The following is a 20,205-nucleotide window of genomic DNA, read 5'->3' as shown; positions in this document are numbered from 1 at the left end:
CAAGGGGCATTTGTGCTCATGCACAAGACAAGGGTAGGGGGAGGGGCTTCATGCTGAACTCTACACATCACCAAGAAGGAGAGACAGCTGAGAAACAGCCAAAGAGGAGAAAATCTGAAGAACAAAGCATGAGAAAGAAGTGCTTAGATCAGTAGTACTTCAATAATCAGTAATCCAGGCTAAAGTTTCCTATTCAGCTTCGCATTTTCCCATTAAACCTTAAATGGTGCACCAGTTACATTCTACCGCCTGAGGCACCTGAATGTAACTGCTGCATCATTTAAGGTGGAACGGAAAATTCAAACAAGAAGCTAAGGCACCTGAATTTAGCCTAACCCCTTCACTGTTAAGGTGGAACTGGAAAATTTGAATAAGAAGCTGAGATGGCAGAATATAACTGGTGCACCATTTAAGGTGAAAAGGGAAGATTAAGGTGGAACAGGAAGTGTCATCATGGTATTTATCTGCGCAACGTTTGCAAAACATTTTATGGCCACAAAGACCTAAAAAAAACAGGTTTGCTAGCTCAGCACTGTCCATGAATTTGAGATGACGGGAGTGGTGTATTTGTTTTGCTGTTGAGTTCAAACATCAGTCATTCTCCAGAATCATATACTGTGCCTTAAGTTATACATTTGTCAGGAGATACTGTATTTCTGAGGAGGCTATATATAAAATAATCCATATCCTTGTGCATAAGAAGGGTGATAAGTAAAGAAACAGAAGTTTCCAAAACTGCAAAAAATATGCACTCCTAACAAACGTGCAAGATCTGGTAGACCACCAGAACTGTCCCCATCAGATAAACAGTACTTCGGCAAGCTTCCTGAAAACAATGGAAGCTGTAATAACAAAAGAGTACACACATTTTTATATTATATACATATATATATATAAAATATTAGTCGTGGGCTGGAGGTTAGGGAACTGGCCCTGTGACCGGAAGGTTGCCGGTTCGTTCCCCAGCACCGACAGTCCATGACTGAGGTGTCCTTGAGCAAGACACCTAACCCCCAATTGCTCCCCGGGCGCCATGGATAGGGCTCCCCACCGCTCCGGGCAAGTGTGCTCACTGCCCACTAGTGTGTGTATGTGGTGTTTAACTTCACGGAATGGGTTAAATGCAGAGGTGGGATTAAAAAAGTATCATTTGAGTCATTGAGGCTTCTGTGTAATTTTCTATTAGACATGTTTTCTTTTTTCTGATGCAAAGAATTAATAACCTGTATTTTAATGGAAAATAAACAACTGTAGGGAGGTTTGTGAATTTTGCATTGTACTATATAGTTGGTGTCCATCAGGAGTACTCTGTTTATGTACCACTGTGTCCTTTAAGAACTATTGATCAATGTGCTACTATTAATATTGTTATTTGTAAGTTAAAGGTGAAATTGGAGTACATGCTCACCTTTGATTCCTGGTGGTCCAATATTTTCAGAACAACAAATGCCACTGTCTCCCTTTTGACCATGTTGACCTGGACTTCCTTTACTGCCGGGCCACCCTAGACTGCCTGTGAACAATGCAAAAAGCTGGTCAGTTTTCACACATTGTTTTGGTAGCTGACAGTATGTCAGTTGAACATGTGACACCAACTAGAACGTTTGAAACAACAACAAAATAGCTTTGAAAGCAACAAACCAATATGTGGTGCAGCATCACAACCTTAGCAATATTAAATCAATAATTCAATGAAACATCGAATTTAGACAATTTCCCCCTTAACCTACATGAAACGAATCGGTGAAGATGTTTGCTGTCAAAAGTTTGCTTCTTTGTTTTCGCTCTGCAGTTTAAGGCTAATGTAGCTATACATTAGCTTTAATGTATAATTATTAGTATAATCATTTGTAGGTAGTTTGACCAGAGGAGGACGGGTCCCCCCTTGTGAGCCTTGGTTCCTCCCAAGGTTTCTTCCTCAGCTCTGAGGGAGTTTCTCCTTGCCATCGCCACCCCTGGCTTGCTCACCTGGGGGTTTTTACATTCTTGTTAAAACTTTTGTCTTTACTGGAATTCTGTGAAGCTGCTTTGTGACAACATCAGCTGTAAAAAGCACTACGAATAAATTTTATTTGATTCAGCTAGCAGAACACCTAAAGTCTGAATTTTGTCCATACTTTTATCGGTCACATCTGCCGCCGACCATTCCCCTCCCCGCCACTGGAGGTTGATGTCACCAGAATTTTAGATGGTCTCTTGACCCTCTGACCTTTGTTAGCTGGCCATCTTGTCTGTATATATACCCTGTGCTTGCACATGTTCATTGAGAAGTCTTGTTTGGTCTAACTGCAGTTCTGAGCTTTTGGATTTCTGATTCGATATTTCTGGTATTTTCATCTTTTGCTTTTTTGTTCTGCTCCAGCACCCCCTGCGACCCTGAGGGAGAAGCTCCTTAGAAAATGTGCGTGTTTGTTCTTGACTAGTCTTTTGGATTTGCCCCTTAGGATTTGTTTGCCAACTGTGACTTTCTTTCTGAACCTCTGCTTGTTATTATCTACTCATATCTGGTATTAAACTTACACTTGTCTCCTGACCTTGTGGGGCAGTCGTGGGCTGGAGGTTAGGGAACTGGACCTGTGACCGGAAGGTTGCCGGTTCATTCCCCAGTGCTGACAGTCCATGACTGAAGTGTCCTTGAGCAAGACACCTAACCCCCAACTGCTCCCTGGGTGTTATGGATAGGGCTGCCCACCGCTCCGGGCAAGAGTGCCCCCTAGTGTGTGTGTGTGTATTCACTAGTGTGTATGTGGTGTTAAATGGATGGGTTAAATGCGGAGGTGAAATTTCCCTGTTTGTGGGACTAAAAAAGGTCTCTTAATCTTTACCATTGTGTGAAGCACTTCCTGACATTATCCATCTCCACACACAACAGCATTTCACACGGTGTCATAAACCACAGTATCAAGTCTAGTAGAGATTACCTAACAACTCTGAATGGTTTGAGGCAAGTAATGATTTAGGCATACAGTTAGCATGTGGCTATGAGCTTCCATTGCTTGTTAGTTAACTGATCAACTAGAGGAGGATCAACAAGTAGTGATCAACTACGTCTGATGTAAGAGGGATATTCTGTAAATGTCAAACTCTTTAAGATCAGAAAATTATGACCATTCCTTGCTAATGCTCTTCTCCCAGCATTTACCTTGTTCTCCAGGTGGCCCTGGAAGGCCCTTCTGCCCTTTTGGGCCTGGACGCCCACTCCAGCTACTAGGCTCCCCTTTCTGACCTAATGAAGAAGCACAGAAGTTGTACAAGGGCAGATTATATAAAATTAATGTTAGCAATGACTGTAGAATTCAAGCTTGTGCTCCTTGCCTGGAGATCCAGGTGGACCCCTGAGGCCATGCACTCCACGGCTGCCTTTCAGTCCAGGAAAGCCAGGCAGTCCATAGTCTAGAGGTCCAGGTGGCCCAATCGGTCCTGGCTGTCCTGGAAGCCCAGCGAACCCAGGAGGTCCTGGATCTCCTCTGATACCACCTGTCGAATCCTAATCACAAAATAATTAATATTTCATCATCTGCCCCTTGGATTCTATTATAAGTTTGTTTCAAGTCAGTAGAGTCAAGAAAATGACTGTCTATAGTAACTGATAATATGTGGCACATAAACATTAGGCAGAAAAACACTGGAGTATTCCTGTATGATGATCTGCTCAATGAAGTTCTGTAACACGTATGAACGTGCGTTCACCACCACTTTCTTTATTCATAATTTTGATTAACAGAAACCACCATTAGAGACCACCATTCATTTGTTTAGTTTCCAGTCCAAATGGCCATTCAGTACAATGTATACAACAAATGATTAAAAGCCACAGAGAAGACGGGGCTCCTAACAACCACCTGGAAGACCTGGTAGACACCAAAACTGCTGCCCCCATCAGATAAACAGCATTTAAAGCTTTCATCTTTGAGAGAGAGGAGAAAATCAAGCTGCTTCAGATCTGAAAACATCCACAGGTGTTTCTGTCCATCCTTCTCTGTGAGAAGACCACGCAGCGCTGTGGGTCTGAAAGGACGTGTAGCTGATCAAGAAGAACCTCACTGAGAAAAGGAGACGGACACATCAAGCAAAGAAGCTGAACGATGGACTGACCAGCCCAGAGTCCAGACCTCAGCACCGCTGATCGACTAACTTCTACATCTGAACTTTGGAGGTGTGGAAAAAAATCTCTGTAGATTATTTTGAAAGAGTGAGTTTCCTGAATAGAAAGAAAGCTGTAATAAAAGTAAAAAGTTGACAAACTAAACAAACTTTTGATGTTATATTTATCTATTATATAGATAATATATCTATAGTTCTAACACAGAATAATTAATAACTTGTACTTAATGGCCATTTGGCAGGATAAATGATGGGTACTCTCTGGTGTTTACACAACAGTTTAGTTGGTAAATGTGTTTTTTTTTTTTTTAGCTTTTTTCCAAACAAATCAAAGTACAATATCTCTTTGACCACATACTGAATCGCCCTTAGGTCCAGGTGGTCCTTTAAGGCCAGGGAGTCCAGGTGGGCCATGGTGACCAGGGAGTCCAGATGGACCTGGCAGCCCTGGAGATCCTTTATCCCCCTTCTCTCCCTCATGGTAGAACCTTCCGCCACTGCCTTTATCTCCTGGTGCACCCTGAGATCCAGGTAGGCCTGGAGCGCCCTTCATGAGAAGGTAAAGTCATTACAGCGAAATATAAAGAAACACTTTATTTATCGAATTGATTTATCTGAGTAACTGTAGTGCTTGTTAAAAAAAGGCAAGTAGGCAAGTACACTGTTATTCAGAAGGTTAAAAATGTATGTTTTCAATGACGTAAACCAACTGTTGTTGCAGATACATATATAAAATGATGCTAACATGTTTCTAGTACTCTATAATGAAAGCCTAACCTAATGCAAGACTAGGTTTAATTTATTGATGTAAAAATATAAATCACTGAATTATACAGAGTGGTAGACAATGATAACACAACCGAGGAAGCTCTACAGCACTGAGCATGAAATAATAATACAATTACAATGCAGAATTCTTGTGGTGGTGATCAAATTTTGAAGCAGATAACTTGACAAGAAGCTACTATAAATGAATAGGAAGAATGTCTTGTTGACAGCTGCTGTATTGGATCCAGTAGTAGTATACTAACGTCATCATCAGTCATCAGTACTGTACCTGAAAGCCTGGTAAACCTGGGAGTCCTCTAAAGCCCATATCTCCCTTTGGTCCAGGTGGTGCATTTGCACCTACAAGGGTAAATTAACATTACAGTAACCTGCATTCAAACTCCAGTAAACCTCAACACACTCAAAATAACCAGAAACGTTTGCATGCTGTGGTAGCTGTAGGTCATGAATTTACTCTTACCAGGAATACCAAGTGGGCCTGGTGGTCCTGGTGGTCCCGGTGGTCCTTGGCAAGAAGAACAGTCATAACAGGGCTCCCCCTTTTGGCCTGCAATGAAGAAAATAACATTAAAGAAAACACTAAACCCACCACCCACAGCGTTTCTACGCTCATTGTCCATTTTATCAGCTCCACTTACTGTATAGCTGCACTCTGTAGTTCTACAGTTACAGACTGTAGTCCATCTGTTTCTCTGATACTCTGTTACCCTGTTCTTCAGTGGTCAGGACCCCCATGGACCCTCACAGAGCAGGTATTATTTGAGTGGTGGATCATTCTCAGCACTGCAGTAACACTGGTGGTGGTGGTGGTGGTGTGTTAGTGTTTGTTGCGCTGGCCTGAGTGGATCGGACACAGCAGTGCTGCTGGAGTTTTTAAACACCTCAGTGTCACTGCTGGACTGAGAATAGTCCACCAACCAAAAATATCCAGCCAGCAGCGTCCTGTGACCACTGATGAAGGACTAGAGGATGACCAACACAAACTGTGGAGCAGCAGATGAACTACTGTCTCTGACTTTATATCTACAAGGTGGACTGACAAGGTAGGAGTGTCTAACAGAGTGAAGAGTGAGTGTTTAAAAATGCCAGCAGCACTGCTGTGCCTGATCCACTCGTACCAGCACAACACACACTAACACACCACCACCATGTCAGTGCTACTGCGGTGCTGAGAATGATCCACCACACAAATAGTACCTGCTCTGTGAAGGTCCATGGGGGTCCTGACCACTGACCAATATGTTAAACTCAGCAAATAAACAGTGATTGTGCATTCAGATGTGCAGAGAGGTGTTCTCTGTAGATGATGCGTTAATGTCATTTGACCATGGGTGCCCAAAACTTTTGCATATGACTATAAAAGCTGAATTACATGTTAATGTGTCAAGCTATCATGTTGTTTGGTAACCATAGTCTGTAGCTGACAAGCTACATCACTTGTTGGAGGAATTGTTTATTGGCTCATTACTGATAATAAATGAATTAATGCACTGGCGATGGTAAAATCACTCCGTTCTGTGCTTTATTGCTTTAATAGAATTACATCGTGACAGTTTGCTTACCCTTCATTCCAAATCCGCCTTTATGTCCAGGAAGACCAATAATACCCTTGATTCCTTTCAGACCCGGAGGCCCCTGCTCGACATAATCTGTAAATGGGGAACATCAGTGAAGACAGAGGCTCAGATACCCCTAATAAATCCATAAGACATGACAATCATATAAACTGAGGCATGCTTGAAAATGAGCAAAGATGTGCAGAACACTGTAGTGGCACTTACTAATATAAAAAAATAAAAACATTATACATATTATTACATATATCTTACTTGATCTTCCATATAACACCTCTTTGAACACCACTAATTGAACATGTTATTTGTCATGTTCTTCAGTCGTCTGTAGTGCAGCATTTTCCCCTCAGCTTAATACGTTTATAGAATTCATAGCTTTACACACACAGCTAGTTCCACTTCAAGACCTTCAAGATGCATCATTGGAAGGGGGGTTTCCTAGTCTTTAAACTGGAAATTTTCACTCTAGAAACTACTGCAGCACCACTGTAGATACAGACGCACGTTTGCTCCAAATGTAGTGACTGTTACAGTTTTCATTTTGGTTTGGGTGCCCCTTTAAATGCAAATGGCAACTAAAAGTGGCATGAATAGCAAAGTTTTGAAACCTGGAGGCGCCAATGTGCCTGGGTCTCCGGGGGGCCCTGGGGGTCCTGGAGGTCCATCTATACCAGGGGGTCCAAACTGATGTGGGCCTGGGTCACCCTTCTCTCCTTTGGGCCCCATTAATCCAGGTGGCCCACTTGACCCTGGAGGTCCAGGGACAGAGTAAACACCTACAAACAGAAACAAGAAACAATTTATCATCTATTTATATGTGGTAATAACAGTGTCTGATCATTTTATGACCTTTAGAAGATGTTAAGTGCAACCACCATGAACTAGAGGTAGGATTTACAGTTCATCTACCTGGTATGCCTGGAGGTCCAGGAAACCCTGGGACACCTTCAAAAGATAAAATTAATTGAAATCACATAATAAACACTGGGAAATTAGACATCGCCTTCTATTTCAGCATCAGTGTGACATGAACAACAAAGATCAACCATAAGAATTTAAGAGTTTAATGTATATTTTAAAAAATATTAATAGAATGCTATTTCCAAAAAAGTTGGGATGCTGTCAAAAATGTAAATAAAAACACAATGCAATGATGTGCCAATCATTTAAACCCTATATTTCATTGAGAATAGTACAAAGACAATAAATCAAATGAAACTGAGAAATTGTATTGTTTTTGAAAAATATATACCCATTTTGAATTTGATGCCATCGACATGTTCCAAAAAAGTTGGGACAGGGAAAAGAAAAGGCTGGTAAAGTTGTGTAATGCTAAAAACACCTGGTGGTTAACTGTCAACAGGTCAGTAACATGATTGGGTATAAAATGAGCATCTCAGAGAGGCGGAGTCTTTCAGAAGTAAAGATGGGAAGGGGTTCACCACTTTGTGAAAGACTGAGTGGGCAAATATTGCAACAATTTAAGAATAATATTTCTCAACATAAAATAGCAAAGAACTTTTGCTTTTCATCATCTATAGTGCATAATATCAGTAAAAGATTCAGAGAATCTGGAGAAATCTCTGTATGCAAGGCACAAGGCCAAAAAACAGTATTTGCTGGCTGTGATCTTTGGGCCCTCAGGCAGCACTGCATTAAAAATAGACATGATTCTATGGTGGAAATCACTGCATGGCCTCAGAAACACTTCTTTAAAAAAAAAAAAGAAGAAAAAAAACACTGTCTGTGAAAACAGTTTGTTGCTGCATCCACAAATGCTAATTAAAACTCTTAAATAAAAAAATATAAACAGGATCCAGAAACGCTGCCCCCTTCTCTGGGCCTGAGCCAATTTAAAATAGACTTAGGTGAAGTGAAGAAATGTCCTGTGTTCTGACGAACCAACATTTGAAACTCTTTTTGGAAATCATGGACAGTGCATCCTCTGGGCTAAAGACGACTCAGCTTGTTATCAGTGCACAGTTCAAAAGCCAGTATTCATGAAGGTTTAGGGAGCATCATTACACATGGCATGGGTGATGTACACTTCTATGAAGGCACCATTAATGCTGAACAATATATACACATTTTGGCAACATATGCTGTCGTCCAGACGACGTCTTTGTCAGGGAAGGCCTTTATTATTTCAGCAAGACATTGTCAAACCATGTTCTGCATGTCACGATTGGCCCCTCCCAGTCCTGTGCATGTGTTTGTGGTTTGGTCTAGTCCACGTGTTTTCTGTTTTGGTTCTTAGTCCAGCCCCCTCGTTTAGTGACTCGGCCCATGATTATTTCCACCTGTTTTCAGCCTGTCCATCGTTATCCTTGTTTTGTATTTAAGCCCTGTGTTTGCCCCTTGTGTTTGCTGGTCTTTGTTGGCGTTGTTTGATTCATTTTGACGTGATTATGTGTATGCTTGTTTGAGTTATACGTTTGCTATTTGTTCTCTGTGTTTATCCTGTGTTCTGTTCGTCATGTCTGTCCCGCGATCTCTGTGTTGGCTGTATGAACCTTGACTGTTCCAACCATGACCCTGGATTTGCCCAAAATAAAACTCACTTATCTCCGCATATGCGTCCACCTCCTCACTCCCAGTTGTTACACTGCATGTATTACAGCAGCATTGCTCCATATTAATAAGGATCTGGGTGCTAAATTGGCCTGCCTGCAGTCCAGACCTGTCACCACTGAAAACATTTGGCATTTGGAATGGGACAATTCAAATAAGAAGCTGGCGAACGAGTAGCTGATTTCAGCCTCTTAACTTTTTATTGTTTGACAGTTTCTCGCCGCAGATTAAATGCATCAGGAAACCAGCTGGGTGCTTACTGACAACAAGACTGTCGTCTGCGTTGCTATGTGACCAACAGTCTGGGCAACAACCTCCAAGGTTAAAGGGTGAATTAGCAGTTATACATTAACGCCAAGATTTTTTTTTTTTCACATTTTCTGATGTAGGTTCTCTGGGGGTTAGTAATAAACTGGATTGTAAATTGGATAGTAAATAAAATGGCTATATTTGTGTTGTAGCCATGCTGAATCCTGGTTCCTATCACCAAAAGAATACAGTTAGAAGAACACAGGTTTAGTTCCTGATCTCACACTGAACTCACTGAAAAAATGCATGGATGTGTTAAATTCCATCACCTGATTGAACTTAATGAAGGATTGATAAGATAAACTATTTGGTGGTAACTGTTAACCCTGTATTTCCTCCTTAGTATTCCTTGCACTCACCTGGGCTCCCAGGCAATCCAGGTAGCCCCGTAGGACCAGGTGGCCCCTGAAATCCTTTGTGTGGAAAATACCCGCTAACCTGCACAATGACAAATGAGTGTGGAGAAATGTTGTAGTAAGACGTGTGAAGTTGGTGCAGCACTTTTGAGTGTTTGACTCTCATCATGATGGATTTTTATTTAATGATATGTAAGATTTGGGGACACTTTACTTGAACCTTGCTACATTACACTGATATTATCGTACCATAATCATATGATAGCACATGACTGTCTTCAATTGCCATGACAGATTATGTCCTGTACTAAACAGGACTATTATATCATGTAGGCCTGGGCAATATGACGATATTTTATTGTTATCATGATACAGTATGTCACAATATGCTTTTCTGAGTATATCGTGGATATTGTCAGTACTAAAAGAACACTAAATACATGTTTCATTACAAAGCGAGTATAATTAGGCCAGTTAAATTACTTTTAGTGCAGTGCAGTTTGCAAAACATTGAATAAAAATCATTGTATGCTGCTTCAAATAAAGATACTATGCACAATCATTGTTCGTTCATCAAGGTATAAACAATGTAAAATGTTCTCTCAAAGGTGCAACAGTGGTTTTAAGGTGCAGTTGTGCACCTTAAATACGTTTTTCAGGTGAAAAGTACGTATTTGTACCTTTACATTTACACCTAATGCTGTGCTGAGCATGGACCACCACCCAAGTAACATCTGGACACTGGTCCTGTGGTGAGCCCTTTCCACTGTAACTGTATCATACTAACTGCACTTGTATGGTAGGCGTTTCTGATATAATGGCCAGTGAGGATGAATATTTCACGTGGTATTTCTGTTATTTTGTCCACCCCATGAAATTAATAATAGATGCTTCACAGACCTCTCCAGGAGGACCCATTGGACCACTGTCACCCTTCTCTCCCTGGAAAAGATTGAGTGCAACACACACACACACACACACACACACACAATATCTAGCTGCATATTCTGGGATTAAATATGCATTATTTAAAATAGGGCTGCACAATAAATCATATTTTTATCATTATCATTATATAAGTGCCCATGATAAACATTGTTAATGGCTGTCAAGACATAATGGCTTAAGGTACCTCATCACCAACCTGCTGTGACTGGATTGGTGGTAGCATAGTGTTACTGTTAATAACAACCTTTATTAGAACCAAACAAGTTCTCCTCCGCACTGGGATTAAATGCTGCACTCCTGTATAACCATTCAGCTAACAATACATTACAAAACACACGTGTACAGCTCAAAACTACTCTATGCTACTCTACTAACCCATTAAAATACTTCAAATGTGATGATTATATATATATATATATATACATATATACAATATACTGCCAAAGGTATTCGCTCATCTGCCTTCAAATGCATATGAACTTGAGTGACATCCCATGCTTAATCCATCCAACTCTTCTGGGAAGGCTTTCCACAAAGTTTAAACTTATGGGAATTTTGTCTGTTCTTCCAGAAGCGCATTTATGAGGTCAGACACTGATGTTGGGTGAGAAGGCCTGGCTCACAGTCTCCGCTCTAATTCATCCCAAAGGTGTTCTATGGGGTTGAGGTCAGGACTCTGTGCAGGCCAGTCAAGTTCTTCTACACCAAACTCGCTCATCCATGTCTTTATGGACCTGCTTTGTGCACTGGTGCTCAGTCATGTTGGAACAGGAAGGGGCCGTCCCCAAAATGTTCCCACAAAGTTGGGAGCATGAAATTGTCAAAAATCTCTTGGTGCTGAAGTATTAAGAGTTCCTTTCACTGGAACTAAGGGGCCGAGCCCAACTCCTGAAAAACACACCCACACCATAATCCCCCCTCCACCAAACTTCACACTCGGCACAATGCAATCAGACAAGTACCGTCTCCTGCCAACCGCCAAACCCAGACTCGTCGACGCTTTGCATTACGCTTGGTGATGTAAGGCTTGGGTGCAGCTGCTCAGCCTGGAAACCCATTCCATGAAGCTCTCTACACTGTTCTTGAGCTGATCTGAAGGCCACATGAAGTTTGGAGGTCTGTAGCATGGCGTCCGATCACGGTACCACGCTGGAATTCACTGAGCTCCTGAGAGCGACCCATTCTTTCACTAATGTCTGTAGAAGCAGTCTGCAGGCCTAGGGGCTCGGCTTTATACACCTGTGGCCATGGAAGTGATTGGAACATCTGAATTCAATGATTGGAATGGGTGAGTGAAAACTTTTGTAAATATAGTGTATTTAATTGTTTTTTTAAGCATACGCTAGCATTCAACAGTCTGGAACCACAGTTCAAATATTTCGGATCACTGTTTTCAATAGATTGTATATAAAATGTTGCAGATAAATGTATTACATGATGCAATTATGATGCTACTACTCTATAACTTCACAGATGTCAAGTAATCATTAGGAACCTGTGAACAACTAAGACATGTCCAAATGACAAACAGAGATGGAGATGGAGATTTTAAAATGCCTGAAAAAGTTGCCAAATATGAAGCAAAAACCATTAAGCACAGCGATCAGGCAGATAACACAAATAAATTCCTATAAAAAGATCATTATAATATATTATTTAGCATTTAATGGCTTTTTTTTATTAAATGTGCTACAAAAACTTGAAATATCCAGAAAAACATCTTAAAACATCTTCTACTATCTAGCTTACAGTATTTCAAAACACTGTATAAGTCAGTATCAGACAATATAAGAGCAATTATTAATATGGCAAGTGATTCCAAACCTTTGAATTCTAGTGTACATAAAGAATTATACACATTTATTCATTTTTTGCAGTCTGTTCAGGGAACGTTGACTGTTTCTCAGCCTCACGTTGCATAAATGTGCTTGCAGGTCTGCAGCATTTAGCATTTCATTATTTAATTGTTAATTGTTAAAAAATGCTTTAATAAATGTTGCATTTTTGCTAGTTAGATATATTTAGTTAGTTAGATTTATGTTTATACTGTCTGTACTTGTGGCACAACCACATACAATATATGAAATATAATTTATTGCTACTCATATTGTCATCATGATATCTAACAGCTTTACTGAACCAGATTTTATGTCCACATCGTGCAGCCCTAATATACTCGCAGGTGTTTCACCTTCAGTCCAGAAGTGTTAAGCATCATGTATCATTATATAAACAGTTCTTGAAAGCATTGAGAAAATTGTGTACATGGATCTGTTTATCTGTTTGCACTGACCTTGACTCCTGAAGGGCCAGGAAGATATCCTGGAGGACCATGATGTCCTTTTTCCCCCTTAAGACACACACACACACACACACACACACACACACACATTAATACGCATACCTACATGCACAAAATAATGTAAACAAAGTAGATCTCATTGGTCTATTTTACTGCCACTGCCAAAATAACGTTGGCAAAAGTAGTGAATGCTGGTGCTGAATAGACTGCCCTGAATGTACTTAGTAACGTATTCCATCAAAACACTTAAAAAAACAACTATAAAGAGCAATAAATACAACCCCAATTCCAATGAAGTTGGGACATTGTGTAAAACATAAATAAAAACAGAATACGATGATTTGCAAATCCTTTTCAACCTACATTCAATTGACTACAAAGACAAGATATTTAATGTTCAAACGGATAAACTTTATTGTTTTTTGCAAATATTCACTCATTTTGAATTTGATGCCTGCAACACGTTCCAAAGAAGTTGGGACAGGGGCAACAAAAGACTGGGAAAGTTGAGGAATGCTCAAAAAACACCTGTTTGTAACATTCCACAAATGAACAGGTTGATTGGAAACAGGTGAGTGTCATGATTGGGTATAAAGGGAGCATCCCTGAAAGGCTCAGTCGCTCACAAGCAGGGACGGGGCGAGGTTCGCCACTTTGTGAACTCAATGTGCAACTGCAAGGAATTTAGGGCTTTCATCATCTACAGTCCATAATATCATCAAAAGATTCAGAGAATCTGGAGAAATCTCTGCAAGTAAGCGGTAAGGCAGAAAACCAACATTGAATGCCTGTGACCTTCGATCCCTCAGGCGGCACTGCATTAAAAACCCACATCATTCTGTAACGGATATTCCCACATGGGCTCAGGAACACTTCAGAAAACCACTGTCAGTGAACTCAGTTCGTCGCTCCGTCTACAAGTGCAAGTTAAAACTCTGCCATGCAAAGCGAAGCCAGATATCAACACCACCCAGAAACACCGCCGGCTTCTCTGGGCCCGAGCTCATCTGGGATTGACTGGCGCAAAGTGGAAAAGTGTCCTGTGGTCTGACGAGTCCACATTTCACACTGTTTTTGGAAATCATGGACGTCGTGTCACGCTTATTGAGTGTTGTTAAAAGGAAAGGTGATGTAACACAGTGGTAAACACGCCCCTGTCCCAACTTCTTTTAAATGTGTTGCAGGCATCAAATTCAAAATGAGTGAATTTCCCCGCTGTGGGACTAATAAAGGATTATCTTATCTTATCTTATATTTGCAAAAAACAATAATGTTTATCCGTTTGAACATTAAATATCTTGTCTTTGTAGTGTATTCAATTGAATTTAGGTTGAAAAGGATTAGCAAATCATATATTCTGTTTTTATTTATGTGTTACACAACGTCCCAACTTCATTGGAATTGGGGTTGTAAACAGATAAACAGAGAAGCACATTCAGTGGCCGACTGTTATAGCTGCGCTGTGCTAGAGATCTTTCTTACACGCTGCTATAACAAGTCTCCTTACTGCAGAGACGGTACTGATCTCCTGCTGTCTGCAATGAGCTGAACCACATCACTGTATCTCCTCTCTGATTAACACACACTGTGCAATACATCACAACTACTACTGTAATGATACTTTCACTGTGCACTTTACACTACAATATTGATGCAACTCTGAGTTAGTCATGTCTATAATATGTGCTTTTAGTTTACAGTAAGGTTTTAGTAAATACAACAAATCTGTCCCATGTCATGTAAATATGCATATAGATATACTTTTATTTTATTTCTCTTTAGCTTCTGTCTACATTTATTTGTATTTTTCTGCATAGATTATGTAAGTTTATGTGCAATCATATGTCTTGTTACTGAAACACTGAAATTTCCCTTCAGGATCAATATATTTGGTTGGTGGTTCCAGTGTGAGACTGAGTTATTTAACCACACATCTTTTATGATCCCCCGCCAGCCCAAACTTTACCAAGGATGCTGACACTCCCCCACCACCCAAATCTATAGATTCAGTAAATAATTAAAAGCATTACCGTTGATCCTCTGATTCCAGGGTCTCCGTCCTTCCCTATTTTTCCCTAAATGTAAAACAGTCAATACTTCAGTGAGCGCTCCTCATTTCAAACAGTGTGTAATGTGGCTGATTATAGCAGCCACAGTGTTGAACTGCAGCTCTATTACTAATGCAATAACTTACTATTTGCATTTGTCTACAAGCAGTTAGACGACAGCAAAGGTGCCACAGACAGAAAAAAACTACCAAGCTACAGTAAACCTTCCTCAATGCACTTTTAATGGTGAAATACTTCAAAATTACAGCATAAGAAAAATACATTAATGCACTGACTTTATTAACCATTAGATCTTCTTTCGCAGTCTGTTTGTAATCTGCACGGCTCTGGGGCAGTTTCTGAAGAGAAAAAATTTCAAGCCAGTATTTACCTCAGGACCACTGTCACCTTTTTCCCCCTTCTCCCCTTTCTGCCAGGAAGAGCCAGGAATTCCCTATAGACACGAAAAAATAGTACATTACATAAAGAAAAAAACAAACAGGACTGCAAATATTAAATCTTTTCATTTTCAACATTCTGTCTGATATTATCTTCAATATTCCAATATTCTATAAGAATATATATATATATATATATATATATATATATATATATATATATATATTCCTCTAATGACTGAATGAAAAAAAATATTATTTTAATCACTATTATTATTTTATGGATCATTATAAATACAATTGCATATAATAATAATTTATAATAAAAAATTATATATTTGGTTGTTGATGTTGTTCATTTGTTTTTACTGCTGTAGAAATGGTCAAAAATCATTTAATAGAAGTTTAAAACTTTTTAGATCAACTTCCATTAATTATTTAAATGTATTTTTTCTTTCCCTGAAAAGTTACTATTTTGGAGATATGTGTTTTTGGTCCAATAGTGATGACATGCTTTATAATGGAGCTTAAATAAAATACTACAATAAAGGAAAATGTCATTTTAAATAAATAATGTAGCATATAATGCAAATCTGAGTAATCCTGTCCAATCTGGCAACCCTATATATATATATATATATATATATATATATATATATATATATATATATATATATATATAGTTGCAGGCACTATTTGAAGGTATCAGTGATTAGTAATAGTAATTAGTGATCAAAGTAATTAGTGCAGGATTTAAAATAGCAAAACTATTTTTGAGTATTTGTTATCAAATTTCTCAAATATTATTCCATATTTGTTGCAGCCCTGGAATAAACATGAAAATGAACGCAATACCAGTCATGCTTAGTTGACAGGAGTACCTGCTATTTAAAATGGCAAGTTTACAAAAGTCAGTGAACCAAAGTCTAGTCAGTGAATGGGGGAAAGCTGAAGGTTTCACTGGATCATGTGCAAACATCAGCCACACAGGTTTACGCTGCCGTCTGAATAATTTTCTTACAGCTCTGGACGCACATACTCAGTTATTTTCAGAAATGGAGGGCATTTAAGCTAGCTAGCAATTTGGAGCAGTAGGAAATGTATTTGCATTGCACCTGTAGTTCAGGAGTGCATGATTTCAAAAAAACTGATAAAGGTGTTGATTATTTAAATTTGTTTACCATATTCACATTTTTTTTCATCAACATGACATATTTTTTTAATTATTTGTTGGAACCTTAGAAAAAAGAAACAAACACAATAACAAGACTAAACAGTACACCACATACACAGAATGCATAAATAAATAAATCTAATATCTTAATAAAACTATCTTAATAAAATATAATGTCTAAATATCTAAGATAAATATCTTTGTGAAAATACTCACAGGTCTACCAGGACAGCCTCTATCGCCTTGATCCCCAGGATCACCCTGGTAAACATGTTTATTAGTTATATATTAATTTATCAGGGATACATACACAGAAAATGTAGATATAGTGTAAAATTAGATTAGATTAAGACCCTTATTAGTCCCACAAAGGGGAAATTTCACCTCCGCATTTAACCCATCCGTGAAGTGAAACACCACATACACACTAGTGAGCACACACACACTAGGGGGCAGTGAGCACACTTGCCCAGAGCGGTGAGCAGCCCTACCCACAGCGCCCGGGGAGAAGTTGGGGGTTAGGTGTCTTGCTCAAGGACAAGTCAGTCACATACTGTTGGCTCTGGGGATCGAACTGGTGACCTTCTGGTCACAAGGCCGGGTCCCTGACCTCCAGTCTATGACTGCCCCAATATGCACCAATATGAAGCCTGACAAAGTAAAATTACATTCTGACCAAGTTTGTAGGTGATAATATTTTGCTTTGCATGGTGTAGAACAAATCTTACCTTTAAATTTTTAGTTGCAGTTGCATAAAGTTTTGTTCCTTTTGGGCCAGGTATCCCAGGAGCTCCTTGATCTCCCTAAACACAGTCTTTTATGTCATGGCTCAGTACATTATGATCACAAGAACTCTAAAACAGCAGTGAAGGGCAGGCAGAAACAGACCACTGCAAAGCAACAGCGAGCAGAATACAGAGGCTAAGCTTGTGACAGGCAATATTCAGCTGAAGGCAATCAAATACAAATAACTGAAACATATACACTACTCTACCAAAGGTACTGGGACACCTTTCTAATAACCCAAGAAATATTTTTTTAACAATTTGTTTCATTTTGAAAAGGTTGTATGTGAACTGGAAGGCATTCCACATTATGATAGTGCTGGATTCTGAAATTTAAGAAAGGGATAATATTTCAAAATGAACCGTGTACAGTATCTTGAGGACAGGCAGCATGCACTGAGAAGGAAGACTTGTTTGTTCTAAATGGGATTAAGTCAGAAGCAGCATCTGGCTGTGCTTAGACAACACACGACATGGTTATGGCATGACAACCCACAGACAAGACAAGACAGCACACTAAATTAAATCACAAATAAAGACTCACTTAACTCCACATCAGTCTGTGGAGCTACAGTAAATGGTCCTCTGTAGCTTCTGTAAACTGACCTACAGAGCAAATGTAAACTGTCTTATGCAACCATAGTAAATGATCCTATGGAACAAAAGCAAACTGGCCTATAGAGCAACAGTAAATGGTCTTAGGCAACAATGGTACACTGTCCTATGGCGCAATGATCTGTCCTATACAGCAAGGGTAAAAAGTCCTACGGAACAGCAGTAAACTGCCCTATGCAACAATCGTACACTGTCTTACTGAGTGACCGTAATCTTTCCTATGCAGCAACACTAAAAAGAGTTTTAGAACAACAGAAAACTGTTGAAAATTAATGAAATAATGAAATAATGTTAATGAATGTTAATGAAATAATGGTAAACTGTCTTATGAGGCTGCAATAATCTGTCCTATGTAGCAACATTAAAAGGTCCTAGTAACAGTAAGCTGTCTTATAGTGTAACGGTAAACTGTTCTATGGAGCAACAGAAAACCATCCCATCCAGTAATAGGTAATGGTCCTATGGAGCAATGGTAAACGATCCTGCGTAACAACAGTAAACCATTCTGTGAAGCGACGGTAATCTGTTATATGCAGCATAGGTAAAGGTCTTATGGAGCAATGGTACACTGCCCTATGGTGCAACTGTTAACTGTCCTATGGGCAACAGGAAAGTGTCCTATGGAGCAATGGCAAACTGTCCCATTCAGCAATGATAAATGGTCCTATGGAACAAAGGTAAATGATCCTATGCATGGGACAGTTTACAGTCGTAGATTCTGATTAGATTCTGATATTCACCAATGTTTTCTTATTTGACGTTTGTTCTTAGGCAAGAATGGAGTCTAGGTGCGAAAAGTTCTGCAGTTTAAGAACACGTCATGAATCCAGCATAGACTTTTCCTTAGGACCATTCTCAAGAACAAATCTGAGAAAAAACTTGGTTAATTAGGCCCAATGTCATTCGTGACAAATAATGTAGTTGCCAAAGACAGACCTGTATGTTTTTAACTTTTCCAGTAAAACCCCTTTCAACTGAAATACGTGTCCCAGTACTTTTGGTAAGTAGGTACTAAGCGTAGCTATATTCGAACACTATATTTGAAAGAGTTCTTTTAACATAATGTGGTACCATGAAGTTTCTCTCTACGAAAAGGAACATTAGCATGCAGGGTGATGAAAGGTTAAAATTAGATGAGGCTTGACCTTTGGACCAGGAGGTCCTGGAACACCAGATCGCCGTCCCTCTGTACCCTAAACACACATATACACAAGTTCATATATAACGATGGTAAACAGTTTCAGTTTTATAAGAATGGTACTGAAAGCATACCTTTAGTCCTGGAGGTCCAGGAGGTCCTCTAGGCCCCTGCAGAAACAGAGGCAACAACTCAGACAGTTCTACAGTTACAGACTGTAGTCCATCTGTTTCTCTGACACTTTGTTAGCCCCCTTTTACCCTGTTCTTCAGTGGTCAGACAGAGAGATCGGAAAACAGTCATGTAAAAAACGAATTACTTATAATTACTTTTGGTGCTCAAAACCACACAGACGTTATAAGTGGACCACAAGGGAAGAAATAAAACACAAGAGAAATGTAGGATATGGGCCTTTAAATATATTGCAATATGTTGCTATTACATTCCAAAATCAAAACAAAATATACTGTACTACATTTGTCATATGGTAAACATTTGGATGGGAGCACAGTTACATTTATTGTGCTATCAGCTACTGCAAAAATGGTTTACAGCTCCAAATCTACATAGAAGTGAAATATATCAGTTTTATGCTTTAAGTATTTTGACTGTTCAAGTATTATGAAACCAACACTAATATGGATTCACATTAGGCAAAGAAACTTACATCAGTTCCTCTGAAACCTTCAGGCCCTGCCAATCCATCGTGGCCGGGTGCACCTTGTGGGCCCTGTGAGACACCAAAGCCTTACATTTATTTCTATAATGGTTCAAAGCTACAGACCACCCGCAAGACCTGGTAGACCATCAAAACTGCCCCCAACAGTACTTTTGAGAGAGAAGAGCTTTTGAGAGAGAAGAGAAAATCAAGCTGCTTCAGATCTGAAAACATCCACAGGTGTTTCTGTCCATCCTTCCACTGTGAGAAGACAACTCGGCACTGTGGGTCTGAAAGGATGTGAAGCTGTCAGGAAGAACCTCACTGAGAAAAAGAGACGGACACAGCAAACAAGGAGGCTGAACAATGGACTGACCACCCCAGAGTCCAGACCTCAACATCACTGAAAGTGTTTGGTTACTTCAGAAACTGAAGA

General features: G+C 39.6%; 1 protein-coding gene across 1 annotated transcript in view; it reads right to left on the bottom strand.

The window, feature by feature from the left end:
• LOC108436027 (collagen alpha-5(IV) chain-like) overlaps positions 1–20,205 on the bottom strand; it is a 65,420-nt gene that overhangs the window by 22,542 nt on the left and 22,673 nt on the right. Inside the window, exons 10-28 of the mRNA XM_037530860.1 lie at positions 19,779–19,841; positions 19,246–19,281; positions 19,119–19,166; positions 17,302–17,376; positions 16,790–16,834; positions 15,393–15,455; positions 14,984–15,028; positions 12,945–13,001; positions 10,604–10,645; positions 9,707–9,785; positions 7,377–7,412; positions 7,076–7,243; positions 6,456–6,542; positions 5,354–5,440; positions 5,162–5,232; positions 4,463–4,651; positions 3,316–3,487; positions 3,143–3,226; positions 1,409–1,513 (exon numbers count right to left, since the gene is read on the bottom strand). Coding sequence (XP_037386757.1) covers positions 1,409–1,513; positions 3,143–3,226; positions 3,316–3,487; positions 4,463–4,651; positions 5,162–5,232; positions 5,354–5,440; positions 6,456–6,542; positions 7,076–7,243; positions 7,377–7,412; positions 9,707–9,785; positions 10,604–10,645; positions 12,945–13,001; positions 14,984–15,028; positions 15,393–15,455; positions 16,790–16,834; positions 17,302–17,376; positions 19,119–19,166; positions 19,246–19,281; positions 19,779–19,841 — 1,552 coding nt within the window. The remainder of the gene's footprint in view (positions 1–1,408; positions 1,514–3,142; positions 3,227–3,315; positions 3,488–4,462; positions 4,652–5,161; positions 5,233–5,353; positions 5,441–6,455; positions 6,543–7,075; positions 7,244–7,376; positions 7,413–9,706; positions 9,786–10,603; positions 10,646–12,944; positions 13,002–14,983; positions 15,029–15,392; positions 15,456–16,789; positions 16,835–17,301; positions 17,377–19,118; positions 19,167–19,245; positions 19,282–19,778; positions 19,842–20,205) is intronic.

Source organism: Pygocentrus nattereri, chromosome 19 (assembly GCF_015220715.1).
Source record: "Pygocentrus nattereri isolate fPygNat1 chromosome 19, fPygNat1.pri, whole genome shotgun sequence".
In the NCBI taxonomy this organism is placed as follows: Eukaryota; Metazoa; Chordata; class Actinopteri; order Characiformes; family Serrasalmidae; genus Pygocentrus; species Pygocentrus nattereri.
The sequence above is the reverse complement of the archived record's forward strand: the minus strand, read 5'-3'. Positions and strand labels throughout refer to the sequence as shown.